Source organism: Hoplias malabaricus, chromosome 4 (assembly GCF_029633855.1).
Source record: "Hoplias malabaricus isolate fHopMal1 chromosome 4, fHopMal1.hap1, whole genome shotgun sequence".
NCBI lineage: Eukaryota > Metazoa > Chordata > Actinopteri > Characiformes > Erythrinidae > Hoplias > Hoplias malabaricus.
The window spans coordinates 22,530,039-22,550,913 of record NC_089803.1 but is presented as its reverse complement, the minus strand read 5'-3'; the positions used below and the strand labels follow the sequence as shown (position 1 = coordinate 22,550,913).

The following is a 20,875-nucleotide window of genomic DNA, read 5'->3' as shown; positions in this document are numbered from 1 at the left end:
CAGGTGTCAGAGGGTCCATGAAAGTGCCCCTCACTCTGACTGCCACTGCTATTGAGTGTGCGTTGAGAGAGAAAGTGTGTGTGTGTATAACACGGTGACCAAGGAAACCAAAAAAGGGGGGTGGGGGGGGTGGCAGAGACACTTCTACTCTTCTACAGGGTCACACACACACACATACACCCACATAGACACAGACAACTCAGATAATTTGAACAGAGGTATGAGGGGAAAAAATGCGAGTTTGATTTCTGGGGACACCAACCCATGCAGGTTAAAAAAAAAACTGTGGGCCAGGATCTCTGTAAAACTACATAGTGACAGAATGTTTACAGCTCTACATAGATTCACATACTAGTTTCCCATTAATAACCACACTCTGAAAAAGCAACACAAGGTTTCAGACACACCACCTAAAGAGAAGTCACATGACCTGTGTAATATGTGGAGTTAGAGACAGCAAAGTGATGCTATGGTTGTGGCACCCGACTGCACCATTAGGGCCATTAGAGACCACTGAATGCTAAACATGACTAAACATTCAAAACACATTCCTGCACATGCTGCCCAGTCACTCATGACCAGTGGAATGTGCCCCTCTCTTTTCTTCTCCAAAGTGTCATGGTGAACCTCTTTTGCCTTTGATAAAATCACCTCCTTCACTGTAAGAAAAGGAGAGGACTTGAGGTTCTAAACTCATCCGGGAGGAAGACGATGAGGATGAGGCTTTCTGACCGCTGAGAGGAAGGGAAAAACGAGAGGAAGGAGAAGGAGTAAGAGAGAGAGAGAGAGAGAGAGAGACCCCTGTGTATGCTGCTGTTGCCTAGCAACATTTAGTAAAACAGAAAGTCATAAAACTACACTAGAGGGTAAAAAAGTTCTTTTGGTAGGTGGGGGATGGACTTGGTCCTTCCAGTTTCATTACATGCAAATTCTTTAGCCACAAGGCAAAAATAACATAAAAGGAACTGAAGGCACTGAACACAGTAGAGGAGCATTAAAGATTCCTGTCATAATATCCGCATTAACTCCTAGTCATTTTCAAACACAGATGCAACAGTGGGCAAGAGAAGAGTCTAATGAGGCTCATACAGAGCAGTATCGTCACCAAACAACAACAACAACAACAAATAACAAAGAGCTCATTTTAATTCGCTGTAAAAGCTATTTTCAGAATGACTCCTCATTAGAGAAACAGTTGTTCCCTAGTTAGCACTAATCAGCGAATGCTGCCTAGTCCGGTTAAACTCTTTAAAAACAGCCACAAGGAGTTCTTTGATGCGTGTCTTAGAAGAACCACTTAAGTTCCCTGAATGTTTTGTAATTGTGATCTGTCGTTGCATCTTGATTTTAATAATAAAATAAAAATGAGACTCTCTTTCTAATCTGTGATAATAACAGCCCCTTAGGCGATCTTGTGATAAGAAGTCATACTTAATGAAATATTATAAATAAATAATTATAATTTTTTGGCTAGCCATTTACATTTAACCAAATAGGAATGTGAACACCATATTTTATTAGTAGTTAATTTGGAAATCACATGTCAGTAAAAGTGAAGTTTTGTACCTTGCAAACACGCCTGTGTTGCTGTGATTTGTTAGAAGATGTATCATTCATGAAATAAGCAGTCAAAGCAAAGCCTTGGCATTTCCACTTTGAAGTTTCAAAGTTTTATAAACATGTTTTTAGACTGGGTTTCTTACATCACAAAAGGAACCAATCCCATCAACTTGCGGGACAGGGCTGTGGAGTAAGGAATAACTACTTATTTGTTCATCTGTGCATACTGAATGAAGCTGTAGTGTTACATATGAACCTAAAATAAAGTTACAATAGGGATATTTGATTTCTTGGATACTTGGATAACTTAAGATAAATGTGGTTTTGATGAACTAAGAGGAGTTTAATGGTTAATGACAGGATGGGGAATTTAAACTTTATTTCTAGGAAAGTTTGAATGGTGCAATAAAAACAACATTTTATGTTGTGTTGGTCTTCTTGAAGATTATTCATTCATTCATTCATTCATTTATTGTCTTATCCAGTTCAGTGTCGCTGTGGGTCCAGAGCCTACCTGGAATCACTGGGCGCAAGGCAGGAACACACCCTGGAGGGGGTGCCAGTCCTTCACAGGGCAACACACACACTCACATCTAGGGACATTTTTGAGTCACCAATCCACCAATGTGTGTTTTTGCATAAACCGGAGCACCCGGAGGAAACCCATTCGGACACAGGGAGAACACACCAAACTCCTCACAGACAATCACCCGGATTGGGACTTGAACCCACAACCTCCAGGTCCCTGGAGCTGTGTGACTGCGATACTACCTGCTGCGCCACCGTGTCGCCCTGAAGTTAATTTAACAGGGGAAAAAAACCACAAAGAAACATTCCCAATGTTTTCATTAAACAATAAGTATGTATTTTTAAAACATAAACACATTTAGAAATTGGTACCGGTAAAACAATCTAAAACAATGCTGGAACAGAGGCATATTTACCACAACCATGTTACCTACATGTTACCATGTTAATTACACTGTTAAATCATTTGGGAGCTGAGGATACAAATTGTTTAACGTCTCAGAAGTGAAAAGTTTGCCCTTTCTGGCTTAATATATATAACTTCAACTACTCAACAGTCCTAAAGACCTTAACAGAGAGTCCCAAGGACATGGAAACAACATACATACCTCAAACTGTGGACAAACACAGAATGGATCATAAAAGAACAGAATGGATCATAATTAAGACACGAGACGAGGATGACAGGATGTAAACAAAGAGATGAGTGGAGAACATGGGCAAGAGAACAAGACCAAAACAAAGGGGAACAGAGGAGAGGAAGGGAAGGGATGCCAATCCTGACAATAACAGTCTGGATGACAAGAGTCACCTTGTGGACATATGAAGTCATAACAGGAAAGATGAAATGACGCCCCCTTGTGGAAGACCTGAATACATAATTTTCCATGTGCTGTTTTGTACCACTCACTAATTCTCCCTACTCTACAGACATAGATCCTAAATAAATAAATCAATAAGAGACAGATTTAAAGTAGCCACATGCTGGATTAAAGGAACACTAGGTAACTTATTTAACTTCAAATTCACTGTGATGCTTCACTGACCTGTAATAAGAAGAACAGAAACCCCATCCTTGCTGTGCCATGCTTAGCCCTGCAGAAACTGCACTGTAATGTAAATGTTGGTGAAGGGTCGAAGGCCCCTTGATTCCAGGAGAGTGCTGTAAAAGTGAATTACACTCTGTAACTGTATGGGGCTCAGGAACAAAAATGCAAAAACTTACCCAGTGTTCCTTTAACTTTGCATGTTTGAGTCGATCATAGGCATTTGAGAGATCAGTTAGCGAAATACACACCATAGTTGGCTGACAAGAAAGACAATATTGACAGCTATCATGAGTAAGGTTGTTGTGCTATAACCAAGTGAGTAAGTTAACGTATGGATTGTCGCATTACTTTAAGCAAAAACATCTCCTGTAACATTCCCAGGCCTGAGGTTACGAATGTCTATATCTCAGATGGGTATGAGACCTTTGGGGGGTGGGCAGATGTTGGCAGCTTTCCACACGGCAGATACACTGCCCTGCTCGACGAGAGTAGTCTGCTATATTAGTCACGTACTGCTTTAGGACTCAAGGAGGCATGCCATCTGGACCAAGCACTTCCCAGGGATTCGGTCTCAGCTTTTGCTGTCTCATTTGACCAATGCTACACAACTCTCCCAAACTGACAGGATTATGCAGTGGCTTTATAGGTGAGGGTGAGAGGGTGTGAGAGAGACGATAACGATACGTTTGCCTTGAACTAATTTCCTCAGATCAATGTAGATTAATGTCCACCCCCGTGAAGACGAGGAGCTGAACACACCCCCGCACAAGACATTTTATAGCAGGACTTCCACACTGTAGGAATTGAACTGGAGGGAGACAGGGACACACTATATTTAGATTTTGTTCCAATCATTTCTATGAAGAACAGACTGAATTCTTCAACCGCAGGAGTATGGAGAGTACGCATTGCATAATTTCTGATCCTCTACCACCAGCAAATATTCCTACTGTAGCTCCTCTGTTGCTAGGCAACATGATTTATTACTAACAGGAATAAATTATTTATAAATTACCACATCCTTAAATTTAAACGTCACTTATAACTTTTTTTTAATCATTATTAATATACTTACTAAGTGATGACAGGTTTCTGTGAGGATTTAATGGCATTGAGGCGTGTGCGTATTAGAGACGTTAGGTGCTGATGCATCTGCACCTAGTGATGTGTTCTGGATCACCAACGTCACTCCAGCTCATCCCACAGACATTAATCAGCACTCCATCTCTCCAGAGATTACAGCCCTCTGCTCCATGACGTGACTGTGGGGCTTTATAGTCCTCTACCCAAATCTCAGCATTGGGTTCGGTGACCTTTAGCTCATGTGCATCACTAAACATCTGGGGCAGCGTTGGTGATCCTTTAAACGTACTGTGGCGGTGTTCACTGATCAGAAAAGCTGTCTATAAATGTTTGGACAAAATTATTTTCATTCCAGGCTGGTGCAGGTTAATGATTTGAGCAGGAATAAATATCACAAGGCAACATCGTAAAGAGATGTGTTACAAATCAGGCCGTAAAACGTTATACATATGAGTTAGGAGCCTAATAAAAACATTTATAGACAACATTGTAAATATATTACTGAAAATATACTGCCACACAATTTCATAGCAATTAAACACAAATCCTCATCATTTGCTTTGTGACCAGCCCTGGATATAGAAACGCTAATATGTCAAAGATGCTGTAAACAATACGACTCTTATTTGTGGCTGTGCTGTTCATAGAAAACTAACAACAGAATAAATATTGGTAGCTTAGGGCAGTTAGTATCTATGGGCACCAGAGGGCAGCAGTCACAGACTAAAAGTTATTTCACGCTGAAGACTGCACTCATCTCAACTAAACAAAGACTAACACAGCTTTCTCACGGTTTAACGCACTACGCCTCCAGACTTGATATATCCACATGCTTGATCTAACCCTAGGTTGGTCCATTCCTCAATGGATGTGGAGTGTTTTTTCCCCCCCTCATCTTCACATTTTTTTCCTATGGATATTTTCATTAAATATCTTTTTTTTTATACAAACATGGACTCTTCATAGAAAACATCCTACAAGAGAGCAACAAGTCTCAGCTTTTCCAAACACCAGGTGGAGAGAACAGGATATAACTGGAGAAAGGAGTAGTAATTATTGCAGCCTATTTATTACACTTTCTGTTAAACTGCAGCTGTAGTGGCACCACAGTCAGGCCATCTTGCCCAGGATTGTAAAGTTCAGATGCACTTAACAGTATTATTCAAAATGATAAATGACCAAAGAAAAACGTGTGGCACAAAAATAATAAAATAAATACAAAAAAATAATAATAATTAAATAAAAATAGAGAAATTGCCAAACAAAAGAGAAACAGGTTTACATTATCTTCTCCTGCAATTCATTCACTCAACCTGAAAGATAATCAGAGTTAGCAGTTGTTATTTGAAGTCCAACAATTACCGCCCCCCTCACAGATCAGTTAATACATATTTACACTGTTAAAACCCGTTCTTTCCTGACCACTGATGATAGGTCATTACTATGCTATGTCTGCTGTGTCTGTTAAAAATATAAACAATAAATTGACCAAAAGCATAACAGTGAAAAAGTACACGACAGTGGTGCAGTCTCCTTACACAGCCCCGCAGACATTTCTAATTGTTTTGTCACAACAATAGTACAGGGGGTCCTCGACTTATGACGTTGATCCGTTCCTACATCACGTCGTAAACCGATTTTCGGTGTAAGTCGGAACATACGTACATACTGTACGTAAATAACATACTGTAAGCATTGATCCTATCCTAACACCTACCCTCCTCGGTCCCGAGACGCGTAACCGTGTATTCTTCCGCCGTGCACACCAAACACGAAGTTCGCGTTACGACGCAAAACCACTTAAGTCGAAACAATACTTTATACAGTAAATGGGAGATGTGTCGTAACCACGAAACATCGTAACTCGGGACTGACGTAACCCGAGGACCTCCTGTACTTGTAATCATTGTGAAACACAGAGCAGATGTTATTGGTCAGAATACAGTGGGCATATGGCAAACAAAACATGAATCAAATGTGGCACAAACCAATAACAACATTGCACACATTCTTTGACTACACTGAAGGCAACAAATAACTTTGTGAGAAGCTTAGAGTCCAACTCTCATGCCGTTACGCAGCAAAAGAGAACATTTTAAAAGATGTGTTAGAAGTGTTTTCTAACGCAGCAAGTTTAGTACCCAATTAAAACCAAGTTCAGAGTAAAGTTAGGACAGTCTTCTGCTCATGAATGAGGGCAGCAGAAAGAGGATCACAGAGAAAACAAAGAACTGTTTAATATGTTATAGTGTTTAATACTGTTGCTCATCTGCAGAAGAGAGGCTTCAAAGTCAAAGCTTGCTGCCTCCAAACTCATGCTAAAGGAGCGATCTGAATGTTGTTGCCTCAAGCAGTGGTAAATCATTTGATATTATATACTGTCATTGTCATATCAAAACCCTGCCACTTCCGTTTTACATCATTAAAATACAACAAAAAATATGTTTTGTGATGTGAAGCAGGTTATTGCAAAAACCTGATGTCTGTTTTTAATCCATTAATTAGAGAGGTATGTATGAGGTAAAACAATGCGAAAAATAAACCACATATATAACCACAATTTAAATACAATTTCATATATAATCTCAGGCGGAATGTGCAGGTTGTTATCATGATATCTACATATCAACAGATACAGGGGTTGGACAATGAAACTGAAACACCTGGTTTTAGACCACAATCATTTATTAGTATGGTGTAGGGCCTCCTTTTGCGGCCAATTCGTCTTGGGAATGACATATACAAGTCCTGCACAGTGGTCAGAGGGATTTGAAGCCATTCTTCTTGCAGGATAGTGGCCAGGTCACGACGTGATGCTGGTGGAGGAAAACGTTTCCTGACTCGCTCCTCCAAAACAGCCCAAAGTGGCTCAATAATATTTATATCTGGTGACTGTGCAGGCCATGGGAGATGTTCAACTTCACTTTCATGTTCATCAAACCAGTCTTTCACCAGTCTTGCTGTGTGTATTGGTGCATTGTCGTCTTGATACACAGCACCGCCTTCAGGACACAATGTTTGAACCATTGGATGCACATGGTCTTACTGGTGCAATGTGCAGTTAATGAAGATTGGCCACCAGGCTGCTCCAAATTAGCCATGAAACCTCCCACACAGGTGTTTCAGTTTCATTGTCTAATCCCTGTACATTAAATAGTAAAATGCTCCTTTAACATTTTTCATTTTGAGAATTTTCTTTTAGCATCTTTCCATTACAGAAATATACTGATGTTTTCCCATTGCTACCTTTTCCCATTAAAATGTAAGTTTATACGGAAGGCCTCATCCAAAGGCAGCTGTTGTTATCCCACTGCTAATCATCATGTTTTTTGCATGTTTTCTGAGACATCTGCATGATTTTTCTTCTGTATGATTATTAAATAAACAAAAAAAAGAAAAGAATTAACAGTCAAAAAAGAGCAAAAGCACCTAAAAATTAAATACATACGTCCCCAGTCAGTCACACTCAACCGACATGTGGAGCTGCATACATGGTACTTAAAACATATTTCTTTTTCAGGAAAAAGCTTTGTTAAGCTTGGCTTAAGTCTGTAATACAACCCCTCTACCCCCTGTGAGGAAACACGTTATGTTTCGGTGATTGAAGACCTTTGCTTTGTTACAGTGCACAAGTGACACAAATAACAGTTTAAAACAGGAGGGAGTCTGCCAGACAAGGCCATGTTTGCTTGAGCATAAGGGAACTGTAATCCTGAAGTATCAGCCACATCTGCAGTCAGAGGGTGAATGTTGGTGGGGATGGTAGTTCCAGCACACTAAAATATCTGCTAGGAAGAGAAATTAAACATCTCACATTTATAGCTTCTGCTATAATATGCACTGCTGCATATTTTTTTGCTGCATATATTTTTTATTACTTTTGGGCTCCAGTTTATGACTGAGAAGATGAACGCTGGTCTTAAAGTGAATTGCAGACTTTGAAAACCCATGGCAACTCTGATTTTGTTTTTTCTTTTCTTAGCTGAACATTGTGTTCTAGGAAAAAAATCTCACTTGTTATAGCTACTTTAAAACAAATGATGACTCAGCAGACAGTGTAGGGGTGAAGCAGGTTATTCCATTGTGGACAAGATGGAAGGAACTGGGTAAGAGCAAATACTAGCTCATATATGTTTATAAAGTCAGTAATTGGCAGACCTTGTATTACATTATAATACATTCATGTTTAGTGTCACTTAGTAGCCTTAGTATCATGCTGAGTTAAGGCTTTGTAAGTGGTTTATATGAAAAAGAGCACACTTCAGTTACATCATATATATAATTAAAAACAAACAAAAAAAACCCAGTGTGATCTTCCATAACTGGCACTTTTAGACTATACACGGTTTCTCATTTGCCACCACTTTTTTCTGCTAATCCCAGAAGTCCAGAGGTGACAAAATTGCTATTTCAATGCATTTATTCTTTGAGTCAATGGATGAACACAATGTTCCTGGTCTTCGACATTTGTTTTCCAGCAACAACTAACAAAACAACAGGAATTGGCCACACCGTCATCTTATCAAGACAAAGTTAGAAATGCCAAAGCCAAATACCCCTGCAAGCTCAATAAACTCTGATCCATTAAGGAATAATTGGAGGATCTACCACTTCTTACACAAATTGGCAGAAGTGGGCTGTATCATTCTACCCCATGGGGGAGGTTTCATTTTTCATTTCATTTAGGGGATTACCATTTCACAGTCCGACCCGAATCCCAGGAAAACGTCCTGATATTCTCGCACACAAGTGTCATTCTGTTTCAGTAGACTTCCAACCCCTAAAATCGTGAATGGTTTATTCCGCTTCACACAGATGAGTGGTGCTGAAGACTACCAGTGTGAGGCAGGGGGAGAGTTGAGGCTCAATGCTACCTGCTATTAAGGAGCTCATCTTTGAGCCAACTGGGCAGAGCCTGTCCCATCCTGTACAACAGCTTTGACAGCTCTATATTATGATCCTTGTAGTACTCTCTGAGAAAGACCTGGGACTGAGAGAGAGAGAGAGAGACAGACAGAGAGACAGAGAGAGAGACAGAGAGAGACAGACAGAGAGAGAGAGAGAGAGAGAGAGACAGACAGAGAGAGACAGACAGAGAGAGAGAGACAGAGATTAACTTAATATTGTGCATTTCACAATATTAATTCATGTCAATTACTATCCACTAATTATCCAGTCCAATTTTATATTTTTAAAAAGGTTTGTAAATATACACTATATACTTCAAGCTCCCTATAACTGATCTGAATCCATCATGATTTATGCATACATCAGTGATATATAAGCAAAAATCTTATTATGACATCATAATGCACTTATTAACAGTAACATTTCTATTACACAACCCATAACAAGAACACGAAAGTGTTTAATGCACAACTATATAAATCAAAAAATCATTCTGTAAACAGACACTTTGAGAAGTGAGATAAGACTGTGGCCTGTTAGAGCTTCTCCTCACCACCGCACCAAGTGACAAATGTCCAGGGACCCAGAAGTGCATGATATAAGCAAAGATACTGTACCTTTGAATCCATGTCTGAGTATCTCTTTCCTTTACTCTTGCCCAAACACTTTGTCTTCCCCCCCTCAAGCAGCTGACACCAGAAGCCTTTCTTAGGATCAAACCTGCAGACATCATCATCATCATGGTTAATTTGATCCAGTTCATCAATATTTTATCACGTTCAATCCTAACTGTATTAAAATCCACGTATTGCAGTTTTTATGAGCTGACATATATTGGTATTTAACGGACATTTTTAGAAGATTACAGGTAAGCAGCACTGTGTGGACAGAGATTTGTCTCAAAATACTTGACAAATGCATAAATGTTAATCTACCAATTAATCACAATCACAAATATGATTCACTTTTCACAAATAAGTAAATCCCAATCTGTACAAACACAGTTAAATCCATGAATACATGCTTTTGGTTTTCAAAGATATATAGTAATTTACGAGAAAATAAATAAAATTTGTTTAAATTTACATATTTAGCATGTATTTGTTCATTTTAAAATGTATTTATTTATTAAGTCTGAATCTTATGTTTTGAACAGTGTGGACTGTAAAGCGTCCTTGAGTGTCTAGAAAGGCGCTATATAAAAGTGAAAAGATAGATAGATTTAAGAGCAAATAATTCGAGAAAGAACTGCTAATAAAAAACAAAAATAACCATAATATATGTGATCACAATTGAAAATGTCTATAAAACTGCATTACCACTGTTTAAAATATTACACTGGGGTACAATAGCAGCTTCTAAATGTTGGTGAACTAAACACACAGAAATAAAGTGCCAATGAAAGGTACGTTTGAAAACTGTCTGAAATGTGGTGAACTTACGCTAGCATCTTGTGGTAGTTGACTGGGTTTACCAGTGTCAGAAACTTCTGCACTTTGTCCATTACTGATGCGGGTTCAGTTTTTAGCATCTGCCCATCCACCACCATGATCTACACAAATGTCAGTGCAAAGTTATTATTGCCTTGAACATAAAAGCAGTACAAATAAGCCTCTGTGGCTATGCATTTCAATGCAGCACACTCAAAAGCACACACCTGACTGGAGTGGTAGTGTATGAGCCATCGTTCCAGGTGAACTGCGTACCAACCGGGCACCAGACAGCGGCTCTGCAGGATACGAAGCTTCACAGGAGCATCATGAGAGGCAGTGATGACATCGTGAAAAGAGTATTTCAGAGCCACGGGGTCATCGTGAGCTCTCTGATGCTGAGAAGAATAAAAAAAAATGTGAAGAATGTACAATGTTCAAGTAAGTTTATAGAGCCACAACACTCCACACTTTTGTTCCCCTTACCCAACACACCTGCCCTTTATCACCTGCATCAACCTCAACCTTTTCTTTCTCTTGTTAACTACTAGTATTTATTTTTTCAGGATAGAAGATCATTCATTTGAGTAAGAAATGCCCAACAGTGGAGCACAAAACATCAAGGAACTGTAGACGAGTCAAAGAATCAACTCATTCACAGTGACTATACAGGCTTGGAGTATACTACGAGTATATTACGATGAATACCTGGTACCAGGCAAAGGCTCTCTCTGCAGGACTGATGAGGACAGTGATGATTTTGGCTTTAGGAAGCAGAGCTGCTGCTCGGGCTGCTGCTACTTCAGAGTCGAAATAGTTAGCACTCTTCTCAAAGTAGTAGTCTGAGCTGGTGTTGGAGGGGAGCGGGAAATACTCCATATACCTGAAACACAGACAATGGATTGAGGACAAAGGCACAGACATTGTTGTTGTATTGCATTTGAACCAGCTTGAAGTATCATGCTGGCCCAAAATAAACGTGAAACATTCATTAAAAACATGGTATATGGCATCACATGAAAAAACATGACCAAAATACTAACACCATAGCAGAAGGAAAAAGCAATTACCCGCTGTAATGAAAGTCAATGTAAAATAAAGATTTTTGCAACATTTCTACTGGCCAATTCATCATGATTTTTACACAATGTGAAAGACAACTGCTCTGTTCAAATGATGTAGTAGATGACAAATTGTATAGCGAAACTTTCTGGATATATTTTACAATTTATTACATTTGTCTTACTTTTTTTTATAAAGAAATTTAAAAAGATAATTGAACGCCACAGAAAATAAATGGCAATGGCATATTGTCATCACAAATCCTATTATGTTACAGGTCCAGAAGCAAAAACAGCTTTTCTCACCAGTCTATTCCCCGGTGGTAGTTGTGCCCACTGAAAAACTGAATCTCCTCGAATGTCTCTTTGCTGGGGTAGTTGCTGATGAGGTCAGGGTGCATGCCCAAGAATAGATACAGTGCTGTCGTTCCTGACAGGACAAGACATGAGAAGATAAAAGTATTAGGCTGTTGGCAAGTCTTGTCTGGAGGCAAGAACACAGGAAGTGGGAGTGCTGAGGGGGCAGCATTGCTCCCATAATTCAGGAGTATTAAACAGCAGCTGCTCAAAATAGTAGTTAAAAATAAAAAAGAACAGAACATGAAAAACTAATTTTATTAGTGTATGTACATAATGGTACCTGGAATGCCTACCAACATACAAACTGATACAATTCAGCCTAGACATTTTTTTGCGTCAGAAATCATGGGATTCCACAAGCTGTTCAGATTTGGCTCCCCTTTTGATGTTAGATGATAAAATGTACCATGACAAAACAGACACAAAGAGAAAGGATAAATAAGAGAAATGAGCAAAAATCAAGAGCTTTGTTTGCTCTCTTCTTGTTGGTTCACTCTCTACAGTTTGTTTTTAGAGTACTTTATAAATAAATTCTTACTTCTTACTTAACAGTGCTGTTGAGAGTGAATCAACAAGAAGAGAGCAAGCAGAGCTCTTGCTTAATGAGCAGTGTCTCATTATCATTTAAAGAATCAGGCATTAAACAGCGCTGTTCAGACAGGTTAAGAATGGTGCTGCTGATCCTTGTGGTACTTCACACATGCACGCGCACACACACAAGGCCCTAGGAAACTGTTAACTTGCAGAAATTGGGTATAATATCACATTTAAATCTAATTTATTCATATAGCACTGTTTACAACTGATTTCTTAAAGCCGTTTTACAGATTTTGTAATCAGAACAAGAGTTGATCAATGCAAATCAGAAAGTCCCAGGTGAGCAAGTCAAAGGCGACAGTGGCAAGGGAAACCTCTTTGAGGTTGGAGGAAGAAACCTTGAAGGAACAAATGGTGCTTTCCCACTACATGGATCCTACTCACCTCAACTCTGCTCAGTTCTTGTGGTTTTCCCTTAGGCAAATCTGGTTCCCTGGAAGCGTATTTTCAGCATTTTCAGGGACTAAGCGTGACGTGTAAATCTTGCAGAACACTGCTTGGCCATAGAGACTTGTTTACACTGCGAAATGCAGACCTTCAGCACCGCTTGTAGCTGCTTGTAAAATCACCAAGCTACAGTAGCCATCACATTTGTTTTATCTGACTCACAACAGCAGCTCATAAAATTATGCTGTGGCCTTTGGAAGAGGTTCAAAAGCTGGTGGACAATGAAAACTCCAGCGAGAACCGAACATGTAACCAGGAAAATACTGCCGACCTGTGAGAACTGGGGCGAGGAGTAGTGTTCAATCAAATAAATAAATAATAAAAAAAACCCCACTCAAATAGACGATTAGTAAACAGTGCCTAATGTTACCACTGCTGTTGTGTTTTTCAAAGCCCACGGTTCCTGTTAGAGACAGCGGTTTGTGATGTCAACAGCTACATTTTTTTGTGAGGGGAGCCGTAGTGGAAAAACAACCAGAGAATAGTGCGTTGAGTTTTGCCATGAAGTGGAAAATTGCCACAACACTCATGAGGGTGACTCATCCTCCTCTGATCAAACTACCAAAAGAAATGAACAGCATCACCCTTAAAATTAAAGACATATACAGGTTAGTTGTAGGATGGAGTTTGCATTTGATGTTATTTTATTTGTATTTTTTTTTTTAAATCTGCAGTAGCTGGACACTTAACGATACATTTTACTAACTGCTACCCCAACTCTTTACTGCTTCAGGTGCCTGTGGCTAAAGCTGCAGGAGAGTTGGGTGTCTGGAGTTAAAGCGTACACAATCATAGGCTTGGTCTGGGTCTTTTTAAACAACATTTTTTAAAATAATTCCAGTTAAAATGCATGTCTGTTGGACTCAAGGCCATGGATGCAGTTTTGGCAGAGAGCAGAATTCCAAATGCATTTCAAGTAAAGTTGCCATGAGTAATATCTACCTGAAATGCGATAAATCCTTAGATTAGGGACAGAAAAGTTTGCTAAGCAGAAACATTTCCATCAATACAGCTATTAAGCAACGTATTTATCAAGCTTTCATAGTACAGGCCCCAAGGTCTAGGGCTGCAGAGCTCAGGAGATCCAGCAGGAGGAGCTATAGGCACTCACCTGTTTTCTGTGGTCCTATTACAAGCAGCTTGGGGAAGCGATCACACGTCTTCTCCTTAGACCAAATATCCTTGTGCCGCTTGTCTTCGCAGGGGTTCTGTAACATTGTAAAGTGTTGATAGGGAATGACATTTGTGTTGTTATCATGTTTTTGTCCAAAACAAAGCTACAAAAGTCTAGTTTCTAATCGCCAGTCTCATCACAACCGCACACAGCCTTTAAGCGCCTCGTCTGTGAATTAACGACTGACATTCGGTCACTGAGTCACCAGTCTGATTCAAAAGTGAATCAACAACACTCAAACACCAACTCTGAAAGCACACAGTGAGGGAATTATTGCAACACAAGTTTAATGTATCAGATTTACTGGAATGGAAGTTTAATGAAAAATAAATAAAAATTCTTATTGATATCTTGTGTGGTAAAAATGTTTTTAGGCAGGCCCAGCTCAGGCAGCTACAACAAATGGCTAGCTACTTTAATTAGCTACAGGTAAACATAAAGCTTATGCTATAGCCGTAGCTATGGAAATAAGTTTTTCTGAAACAAATACCTATTAGCCATAACATTATAACCACCTCCTTGTTTCCACATTCACTGTCTACTCTCCCATCGCCACAATTTCTGTTGATTGTTCAGTTCTCAGTCAACTTATGACACCGAGGGAGGTAAAAAAGCAGCATTGCTGTGTCTGATCCACTTTACCAACACAGCATACATTAAGACATCACCACCAATATGTTAGTGTCACTGCAGCGCTAAAAAGGAAAGATCCTTCACCCAAATCATACCTGCTCTGTGGGGGTCCTGTGAGCATCCTGGCCATTGAAGAACAGTGTGAAAGTGGTCAAACAAAGCATACAGCACAACAGATTGACTGCAGTCTGTAAGCCAAGAACTACAAAGTGCTCTGGTATGAACAGTGGAGCTGCGAGAATGGCCAGTGTGTGCAGAAACAAGCAGATGGTTTTTGTTAATGTCTGCACATTTTAAATACTTCTTTTAGGAAAAGGGTTTGGAGGAAACACAAAGGCAAACCCACTTTCCTTGTGTCAAAAGGTATGTTTTAGGTAACATCCACTAACATCAATCAGTGTATTTTAGGTGAACCAGGAAATCTAACCATATAAAGAACTAAAGTGTGTCTATGTGGCCATAATAATCGCGTAAAGTTTATGGCAAAATACGGTGGCTGATGAGTTTCTCTTACACATACAAACTTGAACCTAAACGTTCTTAAGCACTTGGGACTAGAAAACACTTGAAATACCACAGCCACCACTTTACAAAAAGTTTCATCCCAGTGACCACACAGAAATTGTTTAGCAAATGCGTAGAACGTCCTAGCAACACCTGAGAACCACTTAACCATCCTGCACTTTCCTCAGGAACTGCACTTCAACCAGTTTCACCAGTGCTTCAGACACAACACTTTTGAGCTGAGAGCTGAGAGTTAAGAGCTGAGTCAAAATATAAAACTCTGTGTTGCATTGAGATAGAACCAAAAATGTTCAGTCTGTGTATGTGTTCAGGACAAAATTTGGAACACGATTAAAGCGCTAACACACAAACACTCCACAAGAGCTTTATTGTTCAGTCCTTTGAGTACAAATGACATGAATAAGAGGAGAGAATAAGGGGGGGGGGGGCTGCATGTGCACACAGTGAAATGAGGAGAAAAGAAGCACACTCAACCACATTACAGTGCTGTTACGCAACTGAGAGAGGGAAACAAAAGAAATGAATAACAAGCGCCACATTCTCTGATGAAGGGCTACTGGCCGCCTGACGCTACACAGCGCTGTTTCACTAATCATTCTCTCGCTCTCCCTCTCTCATGCGCACACACACAATTCCCCTCTCTACTTCTCTCCTCCGCCCAAAAAATCAGATCCCTCTAGTCCACACTCACTCATACAGTACAGCAGTGATTCTCTTTCATAACTAAGAGCTTTAGGCTCTATACTTCTCTGTTTCTCTTACTAATGCAACTGATTCAGCTTGTTCAATGTTAGATCATTAGCATTAGAGTCAGATGAGTATGAGCAGCAAAAACTAAAGGAGAGTAACAGAGAGGAACCTAAGCACTACACACAAGCTGCACACAGACACAAAGACACTTTTGGGGTTGTTAACTCGCAGTCTCCAGTAAAGGTAAGGCATCCTGTATGATAAGATGTGTTTGTGTGTGCTGACAACATCCTTTTAATTGATTATTTTGACCTAAAACACGAGTTCTGCTTTGACGTTTATAAATTATTAAAAGGTAAGCATTAAAAAAATGTGTACAGTGATGCAATGTAATAGTATTTAATAGCTCTAAACAGCACTATGTTCTGCATGCTCTTAGCTGCAAAGGCAGGTGTCAACTGGGAATGACTGGTAGTGGAACTGTTTTTGCAATGTTAAAAAGCCACATCAATAGAGTGTTTAGAGAAACTAGACCAGTTAACCTGGGTTTGGAGGACCCTGAATGAGTGCTGAAAGACTGCAGTCTAGAGCATGCAGAGTATACATACACACTGCCAATGTGGCACTGTACTGAGGTGTACTATGTTCTATACTGCTCCAGTACATCTAATTGTTCCTAGATGAAGGAAACCTATCAGTGGTGGGCACTGCTGGATGATTCTAGGGGCTTGAATAGTGGTGAGGCATCAGCTGTAAAGTCATGGTAATTTAGTAAGTATACTGTGATCCAGATGCATGATTTTAATCAACGGGGAGAGGAGTTAAATATTAGATTACAAGAATACCCTCGAAACATCTTCAATCCAAGCACAACACACCTTTTTCAAGGTATGTGATGTAAACTTATCATTAATTCTTATTGGTTTTGAGAAGGACAGTATACATTATTTTCTCTGCGCCATGTCAGCGCAAATTCATCACTAAACATCCAGAAAATATTAAGAAGTATCAAAATAAGTGGAGAATGGCTTTAATGTAAAGTCATGTTGAGTTTCTCTCTACACTGCATCATGCTAAAATTAATATTTGAACTACCATCATGCCCAGGAAGAGTAATTAAAAAAAGAATCTAAGCACAGTAACAACATCATACATCAATGCTGATGGTTTATTGTCCCTGTTAAATAAATAATTGCAGACAAATACACATTGCACACCCACCTGCCAGAGTGGTTCTCGGTCTGTGGGGAAAAGACTGAAATATTTGTGGGCAAGCTGCAGCGAGGGAAGAGTCTGCAGCCTCAGGTGAGTCCATGTTTGCACAAAACGCAACAGCTTCTTAAAGGTGTACAGCCCCAAACGGTCATTTCCATAATTAGAAAGGTGAGTCATAAATATACTGATCTAAGAGAGAGAGAGAGAAAAATAGAGAGAGAGAAAGAGAGAGCGAGAGAGAGAGAGAAAGAGAAAGAGAGAGAGTGATGGGGGGGAGAAAGAGGTAGGCAGAAAAAGAGAAATTTTGTTTTCTTAATTTATTATTTATTTATATATAATCATATAGGGGCGGCACGATGGTGCAGCAGGTAGTGTCGCAGTCACACAGCTCCAGGGACCTGGAGGTTGTGGGTTCGAGTCCCGCTCCGGGTGACTGTCTGTGAGGAGTTGGTGTGTTCTCCCTGTGTCCACGTGGGTTTCCTCCCACGGTCGAAAAACACACCTTCGTAGGTAGATTGGCGACTTGGGGAGGAGGGAAAAAAAAAGTGTCCATAGGTGTGAGTTAATGTGTGAGTGTGTCTCGCCCCCTGTTAAGGACTGGCGCCCCCTCCAGGGTGTGTTCCCGTCTTACACCCAGTGATGCCGGGTAGGCTCCGGACCCACCGCGACCCTGAATTGGATAAGTAGTTACAGACAATGAATGAATGAATGAGTATAATTATTTAATTTATTTTTTGCTTTGTCCTGTAGATTGTTTACTTTTAAATTTTATATCATCCAGCACCATTTGGTTTGCATAGTTTTCATTCATTCATTCATTATCTGTAACCGCTTATCCAGTTCAGGGTCGCGGTGGGTCCAGAGCCTACTTGGAATCATTAGGCACAAGGCAGGAATACACCCTGGAGGGGGCGCCAGTCCTTCACAGGGCAACACACACACACACACACACACACATTCACTCACACCTACGGACACTTTTGAGTCGCCAATCCACCTGCAACGTGTGGTGGATTGGCTGGTGGGACTGTGGGAGGAAACCGGAGCACCCGGAGGAAACCCACGTGGACACAGGGAGAACACACCAACTCCTCACAGACAGTCACCCGGAGCGGGACTCGAACCCACAACCTCCAGGTCCCTGGAGCTGTGTGACTGCGACACTACCTGCTGCGCCACCGGGCCGCCCTCTGGTTTGCATAGTTTGTTGTCTGTAAATAGTATAACTAATGATTTTACTGTTGTCAGGGTAGTGTCCAAAATTTGTATATGATAAAGAACTCATTAAACTCACCTGTAGTTTAAGCACACATTCACAAACACACCGTAGTTTAACAAAGTTTTCCACATGGGGTGCTATTTGGTGTTTTATATCAAAGACTCCCAGTTCAGTACAGATACCAATATAGATCTACTATCTGCAGTTTTTACAGTACTTGGCTTGTACCAAAAATGAGTTAAAGATACTGGAAGAATGTCTATTTACAGACTACCAAGAACTGCAGAATTATCAAAAATCTCTGACATTAACATTCATGTATTATGCAATTTAGACAGCCAATCACCTGTCTAGATTTCTTATTGCCTCAAAGATACTCCTAAGACTAACTGCATAGGCACTGAATGTTTGCATGGGAAAGGGAATTGGAAAAGCTAATGAGTATGCAATGACAATTAAGAGAAAGTGATATGTACACACACATGTAAAAAAATGTAAGGATTTGTCCTTTAAAATGTAAAGCATTGATCAGACTATGTTTTATTGATCATTATGATCAATAATGAAAGACTGGATCTTTACGTTCTAGTTATATATACATTGTTTGCTACTGCATCACAGCTGACTGCTCATTCATCATATCAGGTTCAGCTGTGTTCTTGTGGACCATGGGCTGATTAGCACATCATCAGATTAGCACAGGGTGGAGTTCCTAATGAAGCTTCAGGTGAACTGGTGTTCCACATGCTTTGGCGCTGGGCCCAGAAAAGGTAACGATACAATCAAGCTTCTTCATTGGATCAAGCCCCTCTAATTTAGACAGTTCAATACAGCTGGGCCCTCCTCAATACAGACTCCATGAAGCAATCCACGTTCCAACATGTGTTTTTGGACTGTGGGAGGAAACCAGAGCACCCGGAGGAAACCCACATGGATAAGGGGAGAACACATCTCCTCACAGACAGTCACCCGGACTCAAACCCACAACCTCCAGGTCCCCGGAGCTATGTGACTGCGACACTACCTGCTGCACCTCCGTGCCGCCCAGTTTTAATATATTTTTAATAAAAATGCATAATATTAGTTAATATTGATTCTTGCAATGAATGTATTGCGATTTGTTACTAATATGCAGCATGCCTAATAACGCTCAACTGTGGAACCATTACTAACGTACATCCTCTCACAGTGTGTTTTGGTAAAAAATCATCCTAATATTTGTCCACTTGAGGTTGTTGAGTTCTTCGACTCATGGGGGAATTGTTTCATTAAAATATGGAAAAAGGGTGCTCTGAAATTAAAATTTTCTGTTATTTTATACTAGATGCAATTGGATTTCAATAATAGCTTTAAAAAGTTTAATTCAGCAACTAAATGAAGTTGCCTGGAACTGGCAGGATTTTCTCTCATTGCACCTAAGAAAACAGAATATCCTGCATGCCATTGTCCTTCTGCCATAACGTTAAAGCAACAATGTGGCACGGCATTAAAAATAAACTGCAACTTCCAAATCAATAGTTGTTTACATGGCATTTATTTAGCACATTTTATTTATTTAACAGGCTTCATACAAGAACTGATTCCCAAACTTGTCCACTTTGTCTACTTGGCTTGACCTATCTGCTAAAACACGGGGGTTGCAACATTTTACTCACTGGGTTAAGCAGTACAGTAAGGAAGAGCTCCCCTCCGTCAATGAGCTTGTCCAGCTCCTGAGGACCTCCAGGGTAATCCTTATAGAAAATAGTGTGAGTGAACAGACCACAAGTCTGCCTGGGCAGCACCTGAAAACGGAAATTGTAATAGTTTAGCTTCATATGCATTATTGTATGAATGCAATTTTTTGAAAAAAAAAAAAAAAAACACAAACCCATACACTCTAGCAGTACCCACCCACTCATACATATACGCACACACACACCTCCTGGGCTAAGTTGAAGCGCAAGCTTCTCTCTCTCTCTACTCTGCAATAAATAGAGCGAGGCCTAATGCAATATTCATAATCTCTCTCTGAGCATTCATGAGCTCGGGGGGTCTATATGAAAATCAATGAGAGCCAGAACACACAGAGATGTGAATATAAATCTGCTCTCAGCAATCAGCTAACCACTCTCTGCTGTCCTTCTGCCTCCTCCGCCTCAAGGACAATCACATGAGGTGCTGCTGGGGGGGGTTGTGTGTAGCCAGGCTAGGAGGAAGGCAGATGGACAAAATGATAGCTCAAACATGCCAACTTTGCCATTTACAGTAAAGAGGAATGAAACTTGAGAATAAATCCACTGAGCTTATTACAGTTATTAGCACTGTGGAGGTTAAAGGGTGAGTGAAGTGTGAAACTGAGATCGTGTGAGAACAGTACTGTAACAGCTTAACAAATATAGATCAAGGATGTGAGT

The 20,875-nt window shown here is 40.1% G+C and overlaps 1 protein-coding gene across 3 annotated transcripts in view; it reads right to left on the bottom strand.

Moving 5' to 3' along the window:
* Positions 1-5,237: 5,237 nt before the first annotated feature.
* Positions 5,238-20,875, bottom strand: part of ndst1a (N-deacetylase/N-sulfotransferase (heparan glucosaminyl) 1a) — a 60,784-nt gene continuing 45,146 nt past the window's right edge. For all 3 annotated transcript variants that reach the window (XM_066667843.1, XM_066667842.1, XM_066667844.1), the window contains 9 exons: positions 20,135-20,263; positions 17,267-17,449; positions 14,135-14,231; positions 11,926-12,049; positions 11,267-11,441; positions 10,786-10,956; positions 10,571-10,680; positions 9,746-9,848; positions 5,238-9,210 (listed from right to left, as the gene is read on the bottom strand). In XM_066667843.1, the coding sequence (XP_066523940.1) occupies positions 9,091-9,210; positions 9,746-9,848; positions 10,571-10,680; positions 10,786-10,956; positions 11,267-11,441; positions 11,926-12,049; positions 14,135-14,231; positions 17,267-17,449; positions 20,135-20,263 (1,212 nt within the window). In that variant the 3' untranslated portion in view covers positions 5,238-9,090. The remainder of the gene's footprint in view (positions 9,211-9,745; positions 9,849-10,570; positions 10,681-10,785; positions 10,957-11,266; positions 11,442-11,925; positions 12,050-14,134; positions 14,232-17,266; positions 17,450-20,134; positions 20,264-20,875) is intronic.